The sequence below is a fragment of the Cydia amplana genome, chromosome 13, assembly GCF_948474715.1.
Source record: "Cydia amplana chromosome 13, ilCydAmpl1.1, whole genome shotgun sequence".
Classification (NCBI taxonomy): Eukaryota; Metazoa; Arthropoda; class Insecta; order Lepidoptera; family Tortricidae; genus Cydia; species Cydia amplana.
The window spans coordinates 15,732,056-15,754,078 of record NC_086081.1 but is presented as its reverse complement, the minus strand read 5'-3'; the positions used below and the strand labels follow the sequence as shown (position 1 = coordinate 15,754,078).

Here is a 22,023-nt window from a genome sequence, read left to right as displayed (position 1 = left end):
AGCCCCGTCACGTATCTGTTTGGGGAAAATATTGTAATTTTCCTGGTGATATTGGATTTCATTTTAGGAAACGAGGATTGGTGAATCCCGTAAATTCAAACTTATGTTTTTTATCAATTGTGTCAATTGTCAATGTCAATTGGCTTTCATTGGCCCTATTGGTTTTCATTTGGTCCTAACCCTTATAATAATCAAAAAATCTAAAAACTTCAAACAAAGACGCATAACTATGGTTAATACATAATATGGCTACAATAAATTGTGTAGAACTATTTTCCATAATCCAGAGAGGAAAATGGGGACTACGTTTGTATGAAGCAGAAGTCCACTTTCCTCGTTGCCATAAATAAATAAACATTATAAATATTATAGGACATTTTTGCACAAATAATATCTATAATAATATCTTTTTAACTGTAAAGCTACAAATTGCCATGTGTGTTGACGGCATTAGTGTGTTTTCATACATGCATGTGTGAGCGCCGTGAAGTCCTGTGTGACGTGTATATTATGTTAGGCCAATTTACATAACTTAGTTGAGATGCTAATACAGTTGGCCACGCTTTGTCGAGGCGTGACGGTGTACAGTACACTCGGACTATTTTCATTCCTAATTTGACAACTTAGGTAAGTATATCAACATTGGTGTCGTAATTTTACGACCAAAAACAGAGTTTTTGGCGATTTTGATGTAGGTTTTAAGCATACGGTTAAAAAATAATGAAAAAAATATGAGTAGGTACCTATTAAGGGTCCCACTGATTAACAGTCCGCCGGACGATATCGGCCTGTCAGTTAGAACAAAAAGTTGACAGCTCCGAACAACTGACAGGCCGATATCAGTGATCAGGTAATAATCAGTGGGCCCCTATAGATATCTATACATATAATAAAGCTGAAGAGGGTCGAAAGTCTGTACATGGAAGATATTCGAAAAAAAGTTGGTTGGGGATACTTAGAATCGATAACAGAACACGTTCCAACAGTTTTTAGAATTTTTGTCTGTTTGTCTGTTTATCTGTTTATCTGTTTGTCTGTTTATCTGTTTATTTGACCGCGCATCACGTGAAAACGGCTGAACGGATTTTGATGCAAACTTTACTAATCTGTCAAGAAAATCCCTGGCCCTATTTTAGGCTAGAAAAATTCAACCCCTAAAAGGGGGGGGTGGCCACTACACTCAATTAAGTTATGTTTGCACCTGAATCTTATGGCGCTAACTTAAGAAAGTGGTGCAAACTTTTTTTTTGTGTATGTACTTTGTAAAAAAAACAAAAATTTTCTTAGTTAATGTCAAACGTCTTTTCAAATACATATTAAATCACATTTATAGACGGGTCTATCGCAGGTCCATTGACAATAATTAACATTATGTGAAGTGGGTGGTTTGAAAATATGATGTCTACCCCAAACTTTTTCATACACTTTTCGTCGGGTAGTTGCACAAATCTCTGTTTTGACATTTTGTTGGAACATCAGTTAGCCGCGACCACGACCAGTGAAACCTGTGTCGAAACGTCGGTAAATAACGGTAATAAAATACATTTCGAGATAGGCCCGTCTATATATAAATGTGAGTTAATATGTGTTCAAAACGCGAAAGTTTTTAAATTTTAAATAGGTATTATGTCTTTGTAAGTGTCAAACAATTTGGGACTTGCATTTTAAACGCGTCACCATACCTTTCCGAAAAAAAACAATTTTCTCGCGAAATTCTCGCAACGTATTGAGGTTACAAGGTAGCACGGTCTCAGGAATCTGAGGAAGAATCGGAGACGTTCACGCAGTGCGAAGAACGGTTGACCGCTCAGCGGATTCGCACGACAGACGTGCTCGACGGTAAGTACTGTGGTGTATCAGCGGGTACTGGAGAGAGTCGTACGTCTATACTTACCTACACATGCGCGGATATTGGCAGAAATCAAAAGTGAACAGGCAGTATATACCTAAATCCATTAACACTGTCTTGGATGAAGGCAACGCCACAACAGACCCTCTGGAGTTCCTAAACTCATTGAGTGCTTCAGGACTCCCAGCACACACATTAACCTACATTTTTGTTTGTTTATTTGTTTATTTTATTTACAATTAGTACTAACAGTTAAACCTTACGTACTAATCGGTGTTGAGTTACTTAAGTCTAACATGCAGACAGGTACTCAATTAAGATGGATTAAATTACAATATATTACATGGGGGATAAAACTAATTACAATTGCAATAAAAATTAATTACCATAAATTACTATAAATTAAATAAAAAACAGGTCCAGGAGCAAAATGTCAGAAATTAATGTTAATTCTATTAGACTATGGAGCTTTTCGCCACTATTGACTCAAGGTAGCGGTTGGATACTGTCAGAAATTGGTTTTCAGAGGTGTAAAATATGTCAAGTTGGCTATCGCTGTTCAAGATGCAATTTAATTGCGTCATCGCTTGATGTAGTGGGGAGAAAGAGAGAGCACGCGTCCTGGCCGGCGGGACGGCAAAGAAGCCGCGGCTGCGAGCGCGTAATAGCTTGGTGGAGGCCTGAGGCACCCTAATTGCTACCAGGGAGAGTAGGGCAGGATTAGTTAGTGTTCCCCGTATAAGCCGAAGGAAATATTTAATTAGGTAGATATTCCTCCGAGCCTCCAGCGATGTGTAGTCCACCATTCCAAGTATAAAAAGAGTTGGATATAAGTATGGGTAGTAACCATATAGCTTTTTGTATAGGAAACGTGCATATTGTTTTTGTATCCGTTCAAGAAGAAGAATATACTGCTGCTCATGGGGATTCCAGATTAAAGCGTTAGTTTCCAGCTTACTACGCACGAACGCGTTGTACAAAATACTGATAGCGTGCCTGTTTGTAAACATTTTTGCCTGCCGTATAACGAATCCCAGACATCTCCTAGCATCATTACAGACCTTTACAATATGTTGGTTAAAAGTGAGCTGAGGATCAAACCATGTCCCTAGATCTCTTATTTCACTGACTTGTTTAAGTGGTTTACCCTCCATTTTATATATGCAGTGTATAGGTTGGCGCGCTCGCGTATAACACATCACAGAGCATTTGTCCTCATTGAGGCCGAGGCTGTTCTTTTGTGCCCAGGTGTGAACGGCGTCTATATCTGACTGTAGCATTCTGTTATCGTTACCAGTTTCGATGGGTAGAGCTAATTTTAAATCGTCTGCAAATAGCAAGCACGTTGAGAATTTAATTGCTGCCGGAAGGTCATTAACAAGTATGAGAAATAAGAGAGGCCCGAGATTACTTCCCTGTCCAATGCCCGAAGTAACCAAAAAAGGAGTGGACCTAGAACCCTCGTAGCAAACATATTGTTGTCTGTTTGAGAGGTAATTCGACAAAAACTGGAGCAAATCGGTTGAAAACCCGCTCATACAGAGCTTCCTCAGTAGGACATCGCCGTCAACTCGGTCGAATGCCTTACGGAAATCAAAATAAGCTACATCTACTTGTCCCCTCTGATCCAGATTACTCGCTAACAAAGATACAATGTTAAGTAGGTTAGATGTAGTTGAGCGCTTTGGTAGAAACCCATGTTGTTCGTCGCAGAACCAACCGTTTAGCTGTTTGAATATTTTTGCGTAAATAATTGATTCAAAAACCTTGCCGAAGATGCAGAGTACAGCAATTGGTCTGTAGTTATGGACCTCCGATTTCGATCCTGATTTATGAATTGGCAATACTTTGGTCGTCTTCCAGGCTGTTGGGTAGGTTCTGTTTTTTAAAGCCAAGTTAAATATACACTTGAGGGGTTGCACAAATGCTTCACAGCAGTCTCTAACGACATACTGAGGGATCCCATCTGGTCCCTGTGTTTGTTTGGGCCGTAAGAGATTAATTGCTTTGCGAATATCATTGTCACTTATGTCATCAAGGGTTATATGCCGGTCACTGCAGTTGGGTAGTTCAGCTCTGGCATCCATACATGCTGTGGTCACGTCGAGAGTGGGGGAATTTTTTAAAAAGACTTCTTTAAAAAAAGTTGCAAATGAGTCGGCCACATCTTGCGATGACATATTGCCAAAAGTTGCAGGTTGCTTCGAACCACGATTTCGTTTTATATATTTCCAGAAGGTGGAAGGGTCACGAATGATATTGCTTTGTAGGTTTTCTACGTACGTTCGTTCAGCAGCTTCGGTCTGAATGTTTACCATCCTCCGATAGTAGGTGAAAAACGCATAATTGAGTTGATCGCTTGTTTGTTTGAATAACTTGTGATAGTGATTTTTTAATTTGTTTAAATCAATGAGATCCGCTGAAAACCATTCCGGATACTGGTGCTTAGGTTTATTCTTGTGGGGTTTTCTTAACGGTACACACTCTGTGAGGATTTCATCTAAAATGGCATAAAAATGGTTAGTGCAATCATTTGTCTCGCTAGTATTAAGGAGAGGGGACCAGTCCGTGGTAGCTAATTTTTGATACAGAAGATGAAAGTCAGCCTTACGGTAATTTCTTATAGGTATACTGTCATGGTTGTTAGGAGGTGGGCTATTCGTGTTATTAGGACAATTTTTAGTGAATAGAGATGGGCATGACATCACTATGTTAAGTGGGGGGTGATGTTTTTCTACTGTTACAAGTCCAGCGACAGCTTCCTCGACTACTATTTGAGAGGTCACGTTGTCTGACAGCACCAGGTCCAGTATCCGATTGAGATCATTTAATATTTTATTATGTTGGACCATGTTGGACCATTAATACTATTGTTCTGTGTTTAAGCACTGACAACCTGGACGCTTCGGGCCTTCCGCCCTACGCGGAGCTCGGCCTTCGGCCTTCGCACTTAGACACTTATACTATTGTTCTGTAATTAAGCACTGACATCCAGGACGCTTCGGGCCTTCGGCCCTACGCGGAGCTCGGCCTTCGGCTTTCGCATTAGATATCCACACCAAAATTCAACCATTGCGGCTGTGTCCCTGACATAATAGCCTCTCTCAATTTTTTCTATCAAAAAAATTCGCGCTCGCTACGCTCGCGTTTTTAACTTTTAAGGTTAAGCCTACTTTGATAAAGGTGGCATTCTGGGCACCCTACCGAGTGACTACTACTACGACTTAAGCATTGACATTCTGGACGCTTCGGGCCTTCGACTCTACATGAAGCTCGGCCTTCGGCCTTCGAATTTAGACACTTATACTATTGTTCTGTGTTTAAGCACTGACATCCTGGACGCTTCGGGCCTACGGCTTTCGCATTTAGACACTGATGCCATTGTTCTGTGATTAAGCACTGACATCCTGGACGCTTCGGGCCTTCGGCCCTACATGGAACTCGGCCTTCCAGATATCCACACCAAAATTTCACGTAAACCACTGCGGCTATATCCCTGACATAGCCTCTCTTCTTTCAAATCCTATTCTATCAAAAAAAAATTCGCGCTCGCTTCGCTCGCGTTTTTAATACGATTTTAAAGGTTAAGCCTCATTTGATAAAGGTGGCATTCTGATGGGCACCCTACTGAGCGACTACTACTACGACTTAAGCATTGACATCCTGGACGCTTCGAGCCTTCGGCCCTACGCGGAGCTCGGCCTTCGGCCTTCGCATTTAGACACTGATACCATTGTTCTGTGATTAAGCACTGACATCCTGGACGCTTCGGGCCTTCGACCCTACACGAAGCTCGGCCTTCGGCCTTCGTATTTAGACACTTATACTATTGTTCTGTGCTTAAGCACTGACAGCCTGGACGCTTCGGGCCTTCGGCCCTACATGGAGCTCGGCCTTCGGCTTTTGCATTATTTAGATATCCACACCAACGTTTCACGTAAACCATTGCGGCTGTGTCCCTGACATAGCATCTCTCAATTTTTTTTCTATCAAAAAAATTTCGCGCTCGCTACGCTCGCGTTTTTAATACGATTTTAAGGGTTACGCCGTACTTTAATAAAGATGGCATTCTGGGCACCCTACCAAGCGACTACGACTTAGGCCAATTTTTTTTAATTTAAGTGTTATTTAATAAATAACACTTAAATTAAAAAGTTATAATTCAACATTTTTTTACACTGTTAAAAGTAATCCCCGGTACATTCATATATGTAGATATTTGATATCTATAATATTCTCCTTTCCTCTAATCTTACTTCTAACTAATATAATATTAGACCTAAATTCGAAAGTTTGTTAGGAAGTATGGATTTCTATGTGTATAATTCTTAATTTATCATGCTCAGAATGATTTGACTGGAGGACAGAATTGGATGATATTTGCCATGGACATGATTTGGATAGGTACAGTCAAGGACGTAAAAATACAAAAGTAGTACTGTATTGTCCGTTATACACCTACTACTCTGTGTCATTTAAATCACGTCTAATATTGGAATAAGGGCGAAAAAAACTATTGGTTTTGGAGTGTAGTTTTGTTTAGTGGTACCTACCTAATCTATATATATAAATGCAAGTGTCCTGACTGACTGACTGACTGACTGATTCATCAACGCAGAGCCGAAACTACAAAAGCTAGAAAGTTGAAATTTGCACACTAGGTTGCATTTATAAAGTGTACAAGAGATAAGAAGCGATTTTGAAAAATTCAACCCCTAAGAGGGTTAAAAAGGGGATGAAAGGTTGTATGGGGTACAAGTTTTATTTTAAGCTAGAAATTTAAAACTTTGTAAAAATGTATTATATTAAAAAACAAGAAAACTAATTTCAGCGTTTTTGAAAATTCATCCCCCAAGGTGGTGAAAAAGGGGTTGAAAGTTTGTATGGAGATCAAATATTTTTGTGAGTGTGGGACTTGAAACTTTGTATATGGGGATATTATTATAAGACAAGAAAAGTAATTTCAGCGTTTTTGAAAATTCATCCCCTAACAGGGTTAAAAAGGGGTTGAAAGATTGAATCCATTACAAATGCTTTGAAACTTCTTAGAAAGGCATAATAGCTGATTACAAAATAAAGTAATTGCGACGTTTTTGGAAATTCAACCCCTAAGGGGGTTAAAAAGGGGATGAAAGTTCGTCTTGGGGTGCAAATTTCATTTTAAGCTAGGAACTTGAAACTTTGCAAATAGATATTAAATTTAAATACAAGAAAACTAATTTCAGCGTTTCTAAAAATTCATCCCCTAAGGTGGTGAAAAAAGGGTTGAAAGTTTGTATGGATATCAAACATTTTTTCGAGCGCGGGACTGGAATCTTTGTATTTGGGGATATTATGAAAAGCCAGGAAAAGTGATTTCAGCGTTTTGTAAAATTCATCCCCTAACAGGGTTAAAAAGAGGTTGAAAATTGGTATGTGGTTTAAATTTTATTTTGAGCTAGGTACTTGAAAGTTCGTAAAAAGATATATTATTAAAATACAAGAAAACAAATTTCTGCGTTTTTGAAAATTCATCCCGTAAGGTGGTAAAAAAGGGGTTGAAAGTTTGTATGGATATCAAACATTTTTTCGAACGCGGGACTTGAATCTTTGTATTTGGAGATATTATTAAAAGACAGGAAAAGTAATTTCAGCGTTTTGTAAAATTCATCCCCTAACAGGGTTAAAAAGGGGTTAAAAGTTTGAATCCATAACAAATGCTTTGAAACTTCTTAGAAAGGCATAATAGCCGATTACAAAATAAAGTAATTGCAAAGTTTTTGGAAATTCAAACCCCTAAGGGATTTAAAAAGGGGATGAAAGTTCGTCTTGGGGTGCAAATTTTATTTTAAGGTAGGAACTTGAAAATTTGCAAAAAGATATTAAATTTAAACACAAGAAAACTAATTTCAGTGTTTTTGAAAATTCATCCCCTAAGGTGATGAAAAAGGGGTTGAAAGTTTGTATGGATATCAAAAATTTTTTCGAGCGCGGGACTTGAATCTTTGTATTTGGGGATATTATTAGAAGATAATACAAGTAATTTCAGCGTTTAGTAAAATTCATCCCCTAACAGGTTTAAAAAGGGGTTGAAAGTTTGTACAGGGTACAAATTTTATTTTAAGCTAGGAACTTGAAACTTCATAAAAAGGTATTATTTTAAAACGGAAAAAAATAAATTTCAGCGTTTTTGAAAATTTATATCTCAAGGTGGTGAAAAAGGGGTTGAAAGTTTGTATGGAGTTCAAACATTTTTGTGAGAACGGGCTTGAATCTTTGTACAGAGGCATATTATTAGAATACAAGAAAAGTAATTTCAGCGTTTTTAAAAATTCATCCCCTAAAATGGTTAAAAAGGGGTTGAAAGTTTATATAGGGTTCAAATTTTATTTACTTCAAACTTCGTAAATAGGTAGTTAGGTAGTAGGTCTTATTAAATAGAGGACATGAAAATCTTCTAAGGGGGTTGAGAGGGATTATGTCGAGAACAATTTTATTTAGTTAGGGGCTAGAAACTTCGTAGGTTGTGAAAGACAAGTCTCATGCGTTGTATAATATTAATAATTAACAAATGATTAACCGTCCTACTGCAATATTTTGCTGCATAATATTCTAAGCTAATGTAGAATATATAACCACCAATATACAAATCCACGCGTACGAAGTCGCGGGCAACAGCTAGTGAAGAATATGATGAAAAAGGAATATGATAACATAGGTTGACTACTTAATTTGTTAGAAGTTGTTGGATGCTGGATCCTGTGATCGAGTGAATATTTATAATAAAGATCCGAGAGACTGTCCAAACGGGTGTGGTAAAAAGGCAATATAACTCTTTTCATAGTAAATGTTAATAACATGACAAAGTTAACAATGGATTACCCCATCAGCGATGTTTTTGAATATGCCTTTGAAAAAAACAATCACATCATGGTTTTAAAGGATATAACCAAATGGAGACGCCTTGTCTGTATTTTTCTGTACAACAGTCTGCCAGTCAAACGTATGACGTAACGTAAAAATAGCCATGTCAGATAAACGTCTGTCCATACATTGTGGGGCCATTGGTCGGCTATTTTCGACAGAGGGGAACGCCTGTTAATGGCTACTCCGTTTGGTTATATCTTCTAAGATCATGGTGCTTAAATGACAAGTTTACTTTGATGTGGGGTTTTGTTAATTTTGTGTGAATTGTAAATTTACTAATCAATTCATCTTCATCGCGCTGTTCGCGTGATCCGCTTGGCAACTAATCCCAAGAATTAGCGCCCGCGGGTTTAACCAGGTTAAACCTGGAATTACCACGGTTACCAGTACAATTTGACACTGTTAACGGTTTAACCGTTTAACCCCGGGTTAATAGAATGGTTGCAAGTGGCGCTAACTGTTATTGTATGTGACTGTATTCTTGTTCAGTTACACTTGGTTAGCACATGGACAGTTTGACGGTCAGTGGACGAAGGCCTTTGTGCGCAGAATTAGCATATTTTAACGTTTGTCATGGATTTTAGCTCTCACGAAATTGTAGGTTGAATAAATATTTCATATTTTGTACCGTAACGAACTTTATTACGAACTGCAATATATTATGGCTTAATGCCCCATTTATATGGTATGGTATTTGGTCGATCGACTAAATTCATTGTACTCTGTAGTTAACAATGAATCGAACAAAAGATGACAAACGCTACACCGGTCCGTGCCAGGGCCGAGGCGTCCGACATGTCATGTTCTCATAGAACATGATCGGTGATCATGATGATGATGAAACTGCAATATATTATGGATAGGCAGAATTGGTATACCTAAAGGACGTACAAATTATATTTCTGTACAGAATTTCTATACAAACTGACCCGTTTCATTGCTTATGAGTGCGCTATGTGATACACACAGTCATAGTCATCACCGTCACATGAGCCGTAACGACCATGTTCGCAAACATTTTTACCCAATTGGTCACTTACAAGCTTACGTCCGTCCATCCGTCGGACACATTAATAATGGCTGTAGCTAAGCGGCGAGACCCACGTCAATCGATACCAATCAACCTTACCATGAGCATGAGACGACTTACAACTCCAATTGGCTATTGGACAGGCCAATTCGAACGTGAACTGACATCAGAATGACGTCTAAATTATGCCATTCACTTATTGTGCATTTCGCACGCATCTCTCGTTTCTTCCACTCCATCTGAAACACCTACTAATGACATGACATAATTTTTTTCATTTCCGCTAATACCGATAAGACCGCCTGTTGTTTGCCTGTTATTGAGTTGCTGTATTTTGTATTGTTTTCGTATTGAGGTGTGCAATATAAAGAGTATTTGTATTATGAAATCTATCAACTGTGGTGTAAAACCACATGGAAAAGCTTGATGGGGGATATAACCAAATGGAGACGCCAAAGGGGAACGCCTGTTAATGGCTACTCCGTTCCAAGTGTAAAAGTTGTAAAACATACCTAATTCAAATAAAAACAAGCGAAGTTGTAGTGAGTTTTATTGGTACTAGTAACAGCAGGGTCTATTACCTACGATCGAATGATTACCGTATCGATGTCTGTATGACGATAAAACTGTACCTCGTACTGATACTACTCGTAGTATCTTTCGACGTGTAGGTATCGTTATGATACAATAAAATTACTCACTGACAATAATATTAGGGTGTCACTAAGCTGATCTGATGATGGACAGCCGAGCGGAGGTGGCCATAGGAAGTATAAGAACTCTATGATAAAACAACCCAACCTCATCGTATTTGGGTTTGTAAGAATTGACTCCATAGTATCTACTTATTATAGTCTTTTGACTGTTAAAAAAAAGTTCAGTCAGCGATAAAAGCTTATACAGATATTTGTTAGCCATCAAATCAAGTAGATAAAGAAATATCAATTACATCAAAGACATGGCTCACTCCAGTGGTTTTCAGTTACAAAACTTTGCAACCCAATATCTAAGAGGGCTTGTTCTTTCCTTTGTCTTTGTTCCCAAAGATCTTCAGCCCGCGGGCAATATTGAACACTCGACTTCAATAGTTGTAGGTCTCAATAATACTTGACTTGAGCTCCGAAAAGGTTCAGTGACATTAATTATTAGATTCGACATACTGCTATAAGAATTTTGTGCAAAATGAAATGTGAGAACGGGTGTAGTTGGTATATTATACGTTAAATGTTAGAGGTTGATTTAATTATTATTGTATACTGTCTCAGGTCCTACTTATGGTAGGTACTGTTTACTACTTGAATGAAAACAGAAACGGATATTTTAAAACTGAACAAAAAGCCGACTGTAACGTTTGTGATTCGCTGCCATATGCTGGGTGTACGAAATGGACTCACCTCACAAACACATACGAAACTTAAAAAACTTTGCAAAAAAATTGTTCTTGCATACAGCCGCCATAAAATATATCGGAGCGGCCATCAAGGTGTTCACATATATCTGAAGACACCTCTATCGTCAAGGCGTTAGAGTGCTAAATTATTTTTGAGCACCTCGGCCGCTCCGATGTATCTGATGGCGATAATACACAGGGTTAATACCTACGTACAAGTTAAGCTGTGACGTCAAGTTGCTTCAAATTGACCAAAGCGCGATGCAATCAGGGAACTAGTTAGGCGAAACCGCAAATCTCTGGTTACATACGGTTTGGGCAGAGACAATTTTGGGATATAGATTGGTAAGTCAGCGTACAAAGTTGAGTTTCTTGTCAATTCCGCTTATGTTATACAGGCGATGTGATTTATACTTGATACCGTCAACCTTTAGATACCTAGCGTAATGGTTTTTGTGGTGTACAAATCATCATCCTGCTAGGCCTTGTTCCCATTTACTTGGGGTCGGCCTTCCTTGTTCTTTTCCTCCATTCTGCACGATTGAGTGCAAGGTCGGCGTCTATATACCTAGAGGTATTTCAGGTCTCGCTTCAGCGGTTCAGCGAGAGGTTGTTTTTGTGGTGTTCATAGTGCTATATAAATATACCGGCTTGATATCTTGATAAGTAGCGTGTGGTGGTGTTTAAAATAATAATTAGGGGCGCACATATTATTGCATGGATAACTTTAATTCAGTCTACCCCTATGTAGATATGTTAGATAATAAATCGTATAAATCTCGAATTTCCTTTAATTAAAGTGAAAATTACGTAACAATCAAATTTAACCCCTATCCGGGCTAGCACATGATTGGCGCGACAGTATCTCGCGGCGAGATAGACTACCCCTCCCTCTTTTATTAACATAGAAGAAGACCGCCAATCATGTGCTAGGTCTACAGGACCCGTTAAATGTAAAGTGTTTATTTATTTACCTTCTCTGTAGAAAGGAATTTCAATGAGTAGGTAATCGGCAGTCTTGAACATTTAACTGTCTCTGGTTTGGGATAAGCTTGGGACCGTCATGTAGATAACATATGACGTAGATTTAGTACCTACCGATTCAAATGGGACTGAAGCGGAGGATTATATTACTGAAGTGATGTTTCGATTCTGACGTGCTGCTGAAATATGTATAGGACTTACGGGCCAATTCTAATGACGTTTCTTCAAACAAACACGTCATTTTTGACACTTGTTTGACACTGACATATCCAATCCATATCGTTTCAATCTCTAGTATTTGACGTATCTTAAAGTCAGAATTGGCCCGTTAATCGCGTAAAACTTACGTTTATTTATGACCTGACGTTTCGAACGTGGCGTTACGTTCGTGTTCACAGTGCAGACTGGCGAGGAAGAACCGTGTTAGTTATAAAAGTATGATTGAAAATCGTGCTAGTTTAAATCAATATATGTACACGACTTTTCTATAAATACAAGGTCTAACAAAAATATTGGGGATCCGTTTAAGGGTAAATTCAGTATCGTGTTCTGAATAGAAAAAAGTATCTATCATATACATCGTTTCTATCATACCGTCATAAATTATCATTGGCTGTAAGAAACCGAATTGCCTACCTACCCTAAAAGTCACTGAATATTTTATTTGTCCTTAATATGTCTATTTATTCGACTTATTATAGCTTTCTATATATTAGTTAGGCAAAACTCCGACAGCTTTAGGTATATATCCATTAGGTTTATTTGACATTAGCTCATTTAGCACAATAAAAACTCTAGGATATCAGTCTTGAACCAATTTATGTTTAACATTATTTTCTAGACTCAAAATAGAAATGCAAGCGGAGTCTTATTTCCTTTCTGATAAGATTTCGGTAAACACCAGTAAACACGTAACACCTATCTTGATTATATTCTGAGCTATACCAAAGATGTAATGTTGACTCATACCTTATTTACGCTTGGTTTTCATTTTCACAGATTGCCGCCTTCGGAATGCCCGATTAGATAACAGCGCGATAACGAAACCGCCGCCATGAATGAACGAAGACAACTCAGATAGCAAAACGCTCTCGAACAAAACAAAATGATTGCAAACGCGGTCATGTTGTGAGTGCAAACGGCATTCAGGAAGACCGAATAGTGCCGGATGATGTTATAAATGCAGTGTTGACAGTGTTTTCAGTGCTTTGTTTTTTCGGTGATGTGTCAGTGTTAGTGATGGGTTGCCAGTTGGGTAAATTGGCTGCCTCGGAGAGGAGGGGCGCGGGGGCGGCAGCGCCCGCGATCGCGGACGGGCCGCCGCCGGCGACCGACCCGCGGCTGCCGCTGACGGCCAAGCAGAAGTACTCCATGCTTGCCTCGTGGAAGGGCATTTCGAGGGCTATGGAGAAAACCGGCATTTGCATGTTTATAAAGTAAGTAGGTTGATAATTGAGCAAGGAAATTTAAAGATCGAATATTATTTATCCTGGTCAACAGAACAAGTGCACATAAATAAAATAACAAAACTTCAAGGTTGGATAGGGAGTTTCTCTCGCCCCGGGGCAAAATAAACTATGCATACATGACTTTATTGACAAAACTACACAATCAGCCGATAGAACAAAATGTAAATAAAGGTACAGTCCAAACTTAAAAGAAATAAAAATCAGCCGATCATATTATCATAATTATACCTACTCCAATAATGATAATTGACATAGGTAGTTCAAGTTCTTATTTTCTTTTTATCAGTAAGAAAAATGAAATATAACCTTGATACTGGAACTATATTCGTCCTACAACCTCGTCGGGTCAGACCGAATTCATTTTACCTGACCGCTTTGTTATTACGATTTGACAGTTTTTCCCCACCTCAAAAAGTGCCCAGCGCCGCTAAAGAAGTTTTCACTTCAAAAACTTTCCTTTCATACTAGTGTAATCAAAACAGTTATCAGATCCCAATGGAAGGCAAGTGGAAACACATTCAATAAGTAAGTTACATAACAATCGTATAGCAATCGGAACGTTAGAGTTCGATTCCATCTCCAACCAATCCCGCTAGAAGCCCTCCGGAAACTAGAGTGGAAAGGCCAGCTTTTCTATTCACAAAGGCTTTGTATTCGACTATAAATACGTAACGTAAACATTAATTTTCAGCACACCAACTGGTAAAGGCCAGGCTCTCTTGATACCAAAGTTGCATTATATTCACATGTGACTTTGAGGCAAAGTAATCAAATGCAAATTTGAAGTTGTTTTCTTATGTTTGCTGGTAGAATTTACTTTTATATGATGATTTTGAATGATACATATTTAATGACATTCATTTGGATATGATTCGGTTTGATATCTTACAATTAATATTTTCTTCGGGTTGGTGTGGTAAAAATATTTTGTGTTTCACGCAGGGGCAAATTTTGTTTAACCCTCGTGCTTTAAAACTCTCGCAACGCTCATGATTCTATTTTTCGAACCAATTCAATTTTGGAATCTTTCGCTTGCTCGGGTATCAATATTAACACGAGCGGTTATGTTTAACCGTAAAAAGTAAAAGTTGTTGTTACAACTTTGGCCCCTTGTAAAACAAATAACTAAAATATACCTCTGGCGGCGAATGATGGTCCCTATGACAGATCATTTTTTTATATGGAGTAAGTAGCTGTCACGTAAAATGTTTGTAGACATTTTATGAAGGTTTAGCAGAGGAATGTATTTAGAAATGTAACATTTAAGTATTGAAAATATTGTAAAAACATATTTCCCCAATTATTTTTTAATTAAACCCAGTTTGAATCCGGGCTCGAGCAGCGGAGGGCTTAATCACTTTTTCTTCATCACTTGTGTCCTACTTACCTACTTATTTAAAGCTGACCCCAGTATTTGGGAGGTAAACAAATCGATATGTTACTCAAGTATCTTAGAATAACAAACCAGGATATTACCGAGTTATGAAACACTTATGCTCAAAGGTCCTTTTATGATGGTTTTATAGTAAAGTGTTAACCGCTTTGAACGGTTTGAACAGCCCAGCTCCATTCCCGTAAATAGCTTACATTTTATAAAGTCGTTTGAAACGACTGCGTATGGACGGTTACTGAGAAAGCACAATAGTTTCATTGACCATTGAGTTATCGATATAAAATATATTATGAAATAAAAACGGTTAGCTTTTAAGGTGGTTCGACTAGGTTACTCAAAGCTTAACCCTCGCTAGATGGTGCCACTTTCGCAAAATTTCATGTTTAATTTTTTTATGGAATGGTCTTGGTATTTGTATACTTAAAAGTATGTTTAGCGAACTCTTTAAGTAAATATTGAACTATTAAAATAAACATTGAATACTTCATTGTGCAAAAACCATCCTTTAAAGTCGACGGAGTGTTGCTGTCATGCTTTTTCCTACTATAACTCACACATGCAAACAGTGTTTCCGTGATGCTTATAGTAGACAATTTCACACAACGTAAGTATACTGCAATAGCGTTACGGTATGTTCGTGGAAATACGTGCAAGAGGATTGGGGTTCAAGACTGGTGCGAGTAGGTAATTTCTTTTTGTTTATTTTTGTCCTTTTTGTGTTATCTTACCTTTAAACGAGCAATTATTATATATATATTTATGTATATATTTGGATGATATCAGAAACGGCTCTAACGATTTCGATGAAATTTGCTATAAGGGGTTTGATCTCTTAGCTAGGTCTGATCTGTGAGAAAACGCGCATTTTTGGGTTTTTATATGTTTTCTGAGCTTTGGTCGGTCTCCCAGATATTCAATCTCTTCTTCCTCGCGTGGGGTCCGCTTGGCAACTAATCCCAGAATTGGCATGGGCACTAGTTTTTACGAAAGCGACTGCCCTGACCTTCCAACCCAGAGAGTAAACTTATTGGGATTAGTCCGGTTTCCTCACATTGGTTTCTTTCACCGAAAAATAGGTATCGGTATATAAATAGGTTCCGGTAAATAGGTATCAAATGATATTTCGTACAAAAGTTCCGAAAAATCATTGGTACGACGGTACGAGCCGGGGTTAGAACCCGCGACCTCCGGATTGCAAGTCGCACGCTCTTTCCGCTAGGCCACCAGCGCTTCCCCCAGATATTCAGTATCATCATCATCACTATCACTACATAGTATAAAACAAAGTCGCTTTTCTGTCTGTCTGTCTGTATGCTTAGATCTTTAAAACTACGCAACGGATTTTGATGCGGTTTTTTTTAATAGATAGAGTGATTCAAGAGGAAGGTTTATGTATAATTTGTTAACCCGTGCGAAGCCGGGGCGGGTAGCTATTATCAATAAATTACATTATCAACGTTTTAAAAAAAAAATCAATACCTGATTTTCACAGATTATGATCTTTTTGGGTTCTTCAACCAACCAACCAACTCAGAATCACTAGCATATTCTTGTTGAATCCTGAAGCTAATATAAAAAAAGCGGCCAAGTGCGAGTCGGACTCGCCCATGAAGGGTTCCTTATTTAGGCGATTTATGACGTATAAAAAAAAACTACTTACTAGATCTCGTTCAAACCAATTTTCGGTGGAAGTTTACATGGTAATATACATCATATATTTTTTTTAGTTTTATCATTCTCTTATTTTAGAAGTTACAGGGGGGGGGGGGGACACATTTTACCACTTTGGAAGTGTCTCTCGCGCAAACTATTCAGTTTAGAAAAAAATGATATTAGAAACCTCAATATCACTTTTGAAGACCTATCCATAGATACCCCACACGTATGGGTTTGATGAAAAAAAAATTTTTGAGTTTCAGTTCCAAGTATGGGGAACCCCAAAAATTTACTGTTCTTTTTCTATTTTTGTGTGAAAATCTTAATGCGGTTCACAGAATACATCTACTTACCAAGTTTCAACAGTATTGAGTATAGTTCTTATAGTTTCGGAGAAAAGTGGCTGTGACATACGGACGGACAGACAGACGGACAGACAGACAGACATGACGAATCTATAAGGGTTCCGTTTTTTGCCATTTGGCTACGGAACCCTAATATGTCCCAAATATTTGTATAGAAGTTTTAGTTTCCGCTACGTCACGCAGGCTGGGAAACATTTTTGATACTAAAACCTGACGTGATGACCGACATTTTAGGATATCTTTTTATGCTAGGATGGAGAATACCTACTGACGATTCTTAGTAGAATAAGCCCAAGAAAGTCCAGTTTGTAAGTGTCAGGTATCAGTTTTTTTAAAGCGCTAGTAGATTGTTCTACATGTAAAGCAATCCCTTACTGCCCAGCCTCTAAAAAAGTAGTAGGTAATTGTAAAATAAAATAAAAGGAAAACATTTTTTTTTTAATTCAAGTACCTACAGTACATTTTTTTATATTTGTTATCCGTAGTAGTCCCTGTACCTGAAAGAAATATAATATCATGAAACATGATAGAAAAAATATCTAATGTAATAGGAAGAAAGATGATGCAACAATATGGATTCTAATAAAGTTATAATCAAGTTATAATTTACATACCTGGTAGTAACTAGTAATAATTGTGTTTTTCATTCATAGACAAAATTCCATTATTTTCAACCACAGGAAATTTTATACATTTCTTTTTTATTGCTGTGAGGATGTCCTGATTGTAAAAATCAAAAAGATTAGGTAGAGTATAATTTCTAATTATCTTTGTAAAAATTAAACGAATACGCTTAGCCCATACTTAATCCATCGATTTTTGAAAATAAGAAAAATGAAATAAAAATAAAAAACACAACACGAAATTTAGGTGTAAAAAAAAATACAAAAAGTTATGTCCCAGCATACAATGACTGGGGTTTGAACCGGGAACCTTCCCTTTGTAAGCAAAAAAGCGACTGTTTACAAAACGCGCCATGATAGTTCTTAGCTAAGCTGACGAACTACGGGTACTTATTCAACAAAATCGGGTAGGTCAACAAAATTGCGCTAAACATGACGGCACTTCAAATTCGCGCCGTGGTCAGCCCGGCAACGTCGGAAATGGTATGGCAACGTCGCAAATGTATCCGTACACGACATTTGTCACGACATACGTAAAATTGATGAAAAGTTAACTATGATTTTTGCATGATTTCTGTATGAAACATTGTTTTCCTATTCATTTAGCGAAAATGGATATTCGAAAGAAGATAAATGCGGAAATATTTATGTAGTAATAGTGTGTAGTTACTTAATGAAAGTCGATTGAATTTTGTATGAAAATCGAACCACCTTAATATAATTTAGCTTCGACATGATCACGACCAAAGTGGCCAGGGTAACAAAGTGGCCTTCGGCCGTCACTATTAGTCATACTGTTCGAGCCGATATGAAGTATATTTAATTTGTTGTACAAATTCCCTAAAAGATGTCGCTGTTACATAAGAAAACTGAGTAACGCTAGTTTATCATAAAACCTATAAAAGAAACTGTACATATGTGAATAAATGTTTGGTAACGTAGCAACGTGTTTCATCACATACTGTATAGTGTATAAGTGTAAACCCAGCTGAAAAAGTGCATAGTGCATGGCCACTTTATAAATGGATTTCATTTATAATGTGTCCATGCAATTTTGCAGCTCACTGAACCTAGTGTACCTATGTAATAATATGTATGTATTTTTTAACTACTTTTTTTTTATTTACATTTGATCCAACTTCGAGCGTTATTATTAATATATTATTTAATTTAATTTTCAGTGCAGCGGGTGAGCGTTTAGCCAAATGATCCCAAACAAACACATGAATATCGAATTTAGATGTAATTTTAAAATTAAGTCGATACTTTTGTTTTTTTTACAACTTTATAAAACGTCACAGCTAAGAAAAATATATAATTCGCTGCTGGCAAGTGAGCTCCATAAAATAAAGTAGGTATAAAAGGAAAACATTTTACTACCGTCTTATATGGAGGACAAATTTATCTTTGCCGTCCTTGAGGGCGCACGTACCTTTTATAGTTCTCTTAGATAATAGGCGAATTGGGTTAGTTCTATAGTTTACCACCGGTAAAAGTAAAGTGGTAAGTAAACGTATGGAAGGCTAATATTTCAGGCTTAAAATGGTGGTCGCGTTAAGATGGCGGATTTACACCTAGATCTAAGAGGGTTTTTTATTGCACGGACCTACACTGTTTGAGGGTTCAATAGTAGCGTGAAATACCTAGTTATTTGTTTTACTAGGGGGCTAAGTTGTTATTGAACCGCTCGTGCTAATATTAGTAAGTAAGTAAGTAAATCATTTATTGTCAGATTGTGCATGTCAGTTTACAGATGTTACAAAATTATTTGATTAGTGAGTGTCACAATCAACTGGTTTACGGTATACAATTTCCTTATTCCTAAAATACATATAGTACAATTCAAATACACTAAAAATTATATAAATGGCAAAAATACAAAATTCAAATAAACTAAATATGTCTATGGTACAAAATACATATAAAAACTAATTCAGCCTCCAATTATAATAAAGCAACATTATTGTTTATTACCTACTAGCTAGATTATTCATTACAGAGTCAATTCAATATTAGTATAAGTAATTTACATTGCTATTAAGGTCAGTACCTATTCATTAGGTAGGTCTTGATTTTATATTACGTAGTAGCTCAGGCCAGTATACTGCAATTACGACTAGGCACGCCGTAATTCCCAGTTAAGCCTTCTACCCATATTTATCGTAAACACAAGCCCCAAGTTCGTTTATCTGTGCTTACACACGACGTGCACAATATCCTTGAACTAAAAGGCTTACGTCGCTATAAAACTCTTGACACATATGTCTTCCTGGTACTGAGATTTAGGGATTAGCGTAACGCAAGGGACAGCGCTAGGGTGTATGTTGTTGCGTAATGAAACTGTGGTTACTAACAATGTTTTAAGGCGCAATAGGGCAAAGGTCCTTTCGGATTTTCCGACGCTTATGCTGTTTTTGATACCTGTGTAAGACATAAAATACCTATGGCGCTAAGATCATTTATCTTTGTAGGTTTTAGGTCTCGTTGTTTTGTCCATTTACCTACGTTTAGTGCCAATAAAAACCTAATCTTAAGTAAATAGGGGTTGTGGCGACCTGCGTCGCATGTGGCTTAATCATTAGGGTTTATGTCCTTTATTTACCTATTACAGAACAACCTAACTATACAAATACTAGCGACCCGCCCCGGCTTCGCACGGGTTAACAAATTATACATAAACCTACGTCTACGTCTTGAATCGCTCTATCTATTAAAACTGCATCAAAATCCGTTGCATAGTTTTAAAGATCTAAGCAGACATAGGGACAGACAGATAGCGGTAAGCGACTTTGTTTTATACTATGTAGTGATACGAGTATAAAAGCCGAAACGTAGTAGGGTTATAATTATAATAAAGGTTGTTAATATACGAGTATCTTCATTTACTACAGTCTTATCATTACCAGAGCGCCTATTACAAAATTGTGTGACAAATTAATAGAGTTACGACCTAGAAGTATTAGCGACACAAATTGGCTTCCCACTACTAATAATTGTTCAGTCATTAATTGCTCCGATTAACTCGTTCGCTATCAATGGCGATATCAAATAAGCCTCTGATTGCTCGTAATGATAATAAGCCTGATTAGGATTAGGTACACTGATAAAGTATTTTTAGAACGATCCTTAGGATTCTACGATTTAGGTTTACCCGAAGATCGAGATCGAGAGATGAGAACAAAGGTCACTTTATAGCATAGAGAAATATAGTACTTAGTTTTTGTTTGCCGCTACATCTATTGTCAACTAGCAGAAGATAATGTCCGCTACTTGACGTTAGATGTCGGCTATGAAATAACTCGCGTTTTGGAAAGAAAACTGATGTACGAGTACCTATGGAGTTACCACTCTTTCTTTACTTATATTTATCTATGCTTTATAGAGAACAGAGGCTTATAGGGCCACCCCACACTAGCGTCTTTTGAGCGTCAGCGTCTTGTCGGTGCTATGGGAAATGGCGTCGCTGCGCAGTTGCGCTAACGTTGCGTCGAGCAGCAGCCATAGAGTTGACTAGACGCCGACGCTCGCGAGACGCTAGTGTGGGGTGGTTCTATACGGAAATGTCCATCCACGCGGCCCGTGGCTTTGTGAATACTCATACCATAGAGAAATATAGTAAGAATAGAGTGTTCACTCCATACATCAGTTTTGGTAACAAAAAGACTATTATTTTCGTAGTCGACATCTAGCATGGAGTAGTGGAATTATCAGTACTGCTACTTGACAATACATGTTGCACCGACCGAAAAGTCTAATGCTCAACAATTTACAATTTTCAGCTAATATTATAACCGGATTAACCGGAAGTCTCAACTCCTTCTGCTTTAATATTAGTTGAAAATTGTTGTTCAATACAATTTTCGTGAGTGGCCACTCACGAGACATCTAGTTAAGTATAATGTAGCGGTACTCGAGGCTAGATGTCGACTATGAAAATAATAGTCTTTTTGGTACCAAAACGGATGTATGGAGTGAGCACTCTATGTATTTTTTTCGCTAATGCTCATACATACAAAATGACTGCAGTACTATACCTATTGCTACCATATTACTACAGGCTACTGCAAAAGTCGTTGCTAAGTTTGTAAGTTTTAGCGTTGTTAAAACAGCATAATTTCAAAACACCAACCAATGACATTAACTATCCCTTTAGTCCTATATTGGTAGACCATAAACGTGATATATTTTATTTATCAACATATTTACGGGTGACATTTTTTACGCGATCGCACATTAACTTCGCTCGCACACTGTATGTCAATAGATCCTTTCATATAATGAAAACAACGTCGCTTTAGCCGTTTTAGATGTAATGATTGATTGATATTTTGTTTTTAAGAGCCTCTCCGAGACCGGAA

At 37.6% G+C, this 22,023-nt stretch overlaps 1 protein-coding gene across 1 annotated transcript in view; it reads left to right on the top strand.

Moving 5' to 3' along the window:
- The window catches only part of LOC134653592 (neuroglobin-like), a 64,288-nt gene that overhangs the window by 17,248 nt on the left and 25,017 nt on the right, over positions 1–22,023 (top strand). The window contains exon 2 of the mRNA XM_063508988.1: positions 13,159–13,595. Coding sequence (XP_063365058.1) covers positions 13,399–13,595 — 197 coding nt within the window. The 5' untranslated portion in view covers positions 13,159–13,398. The remainder of the gene's footprint in view (positions 1–13,158; positions 13,596–22,023) is intronic.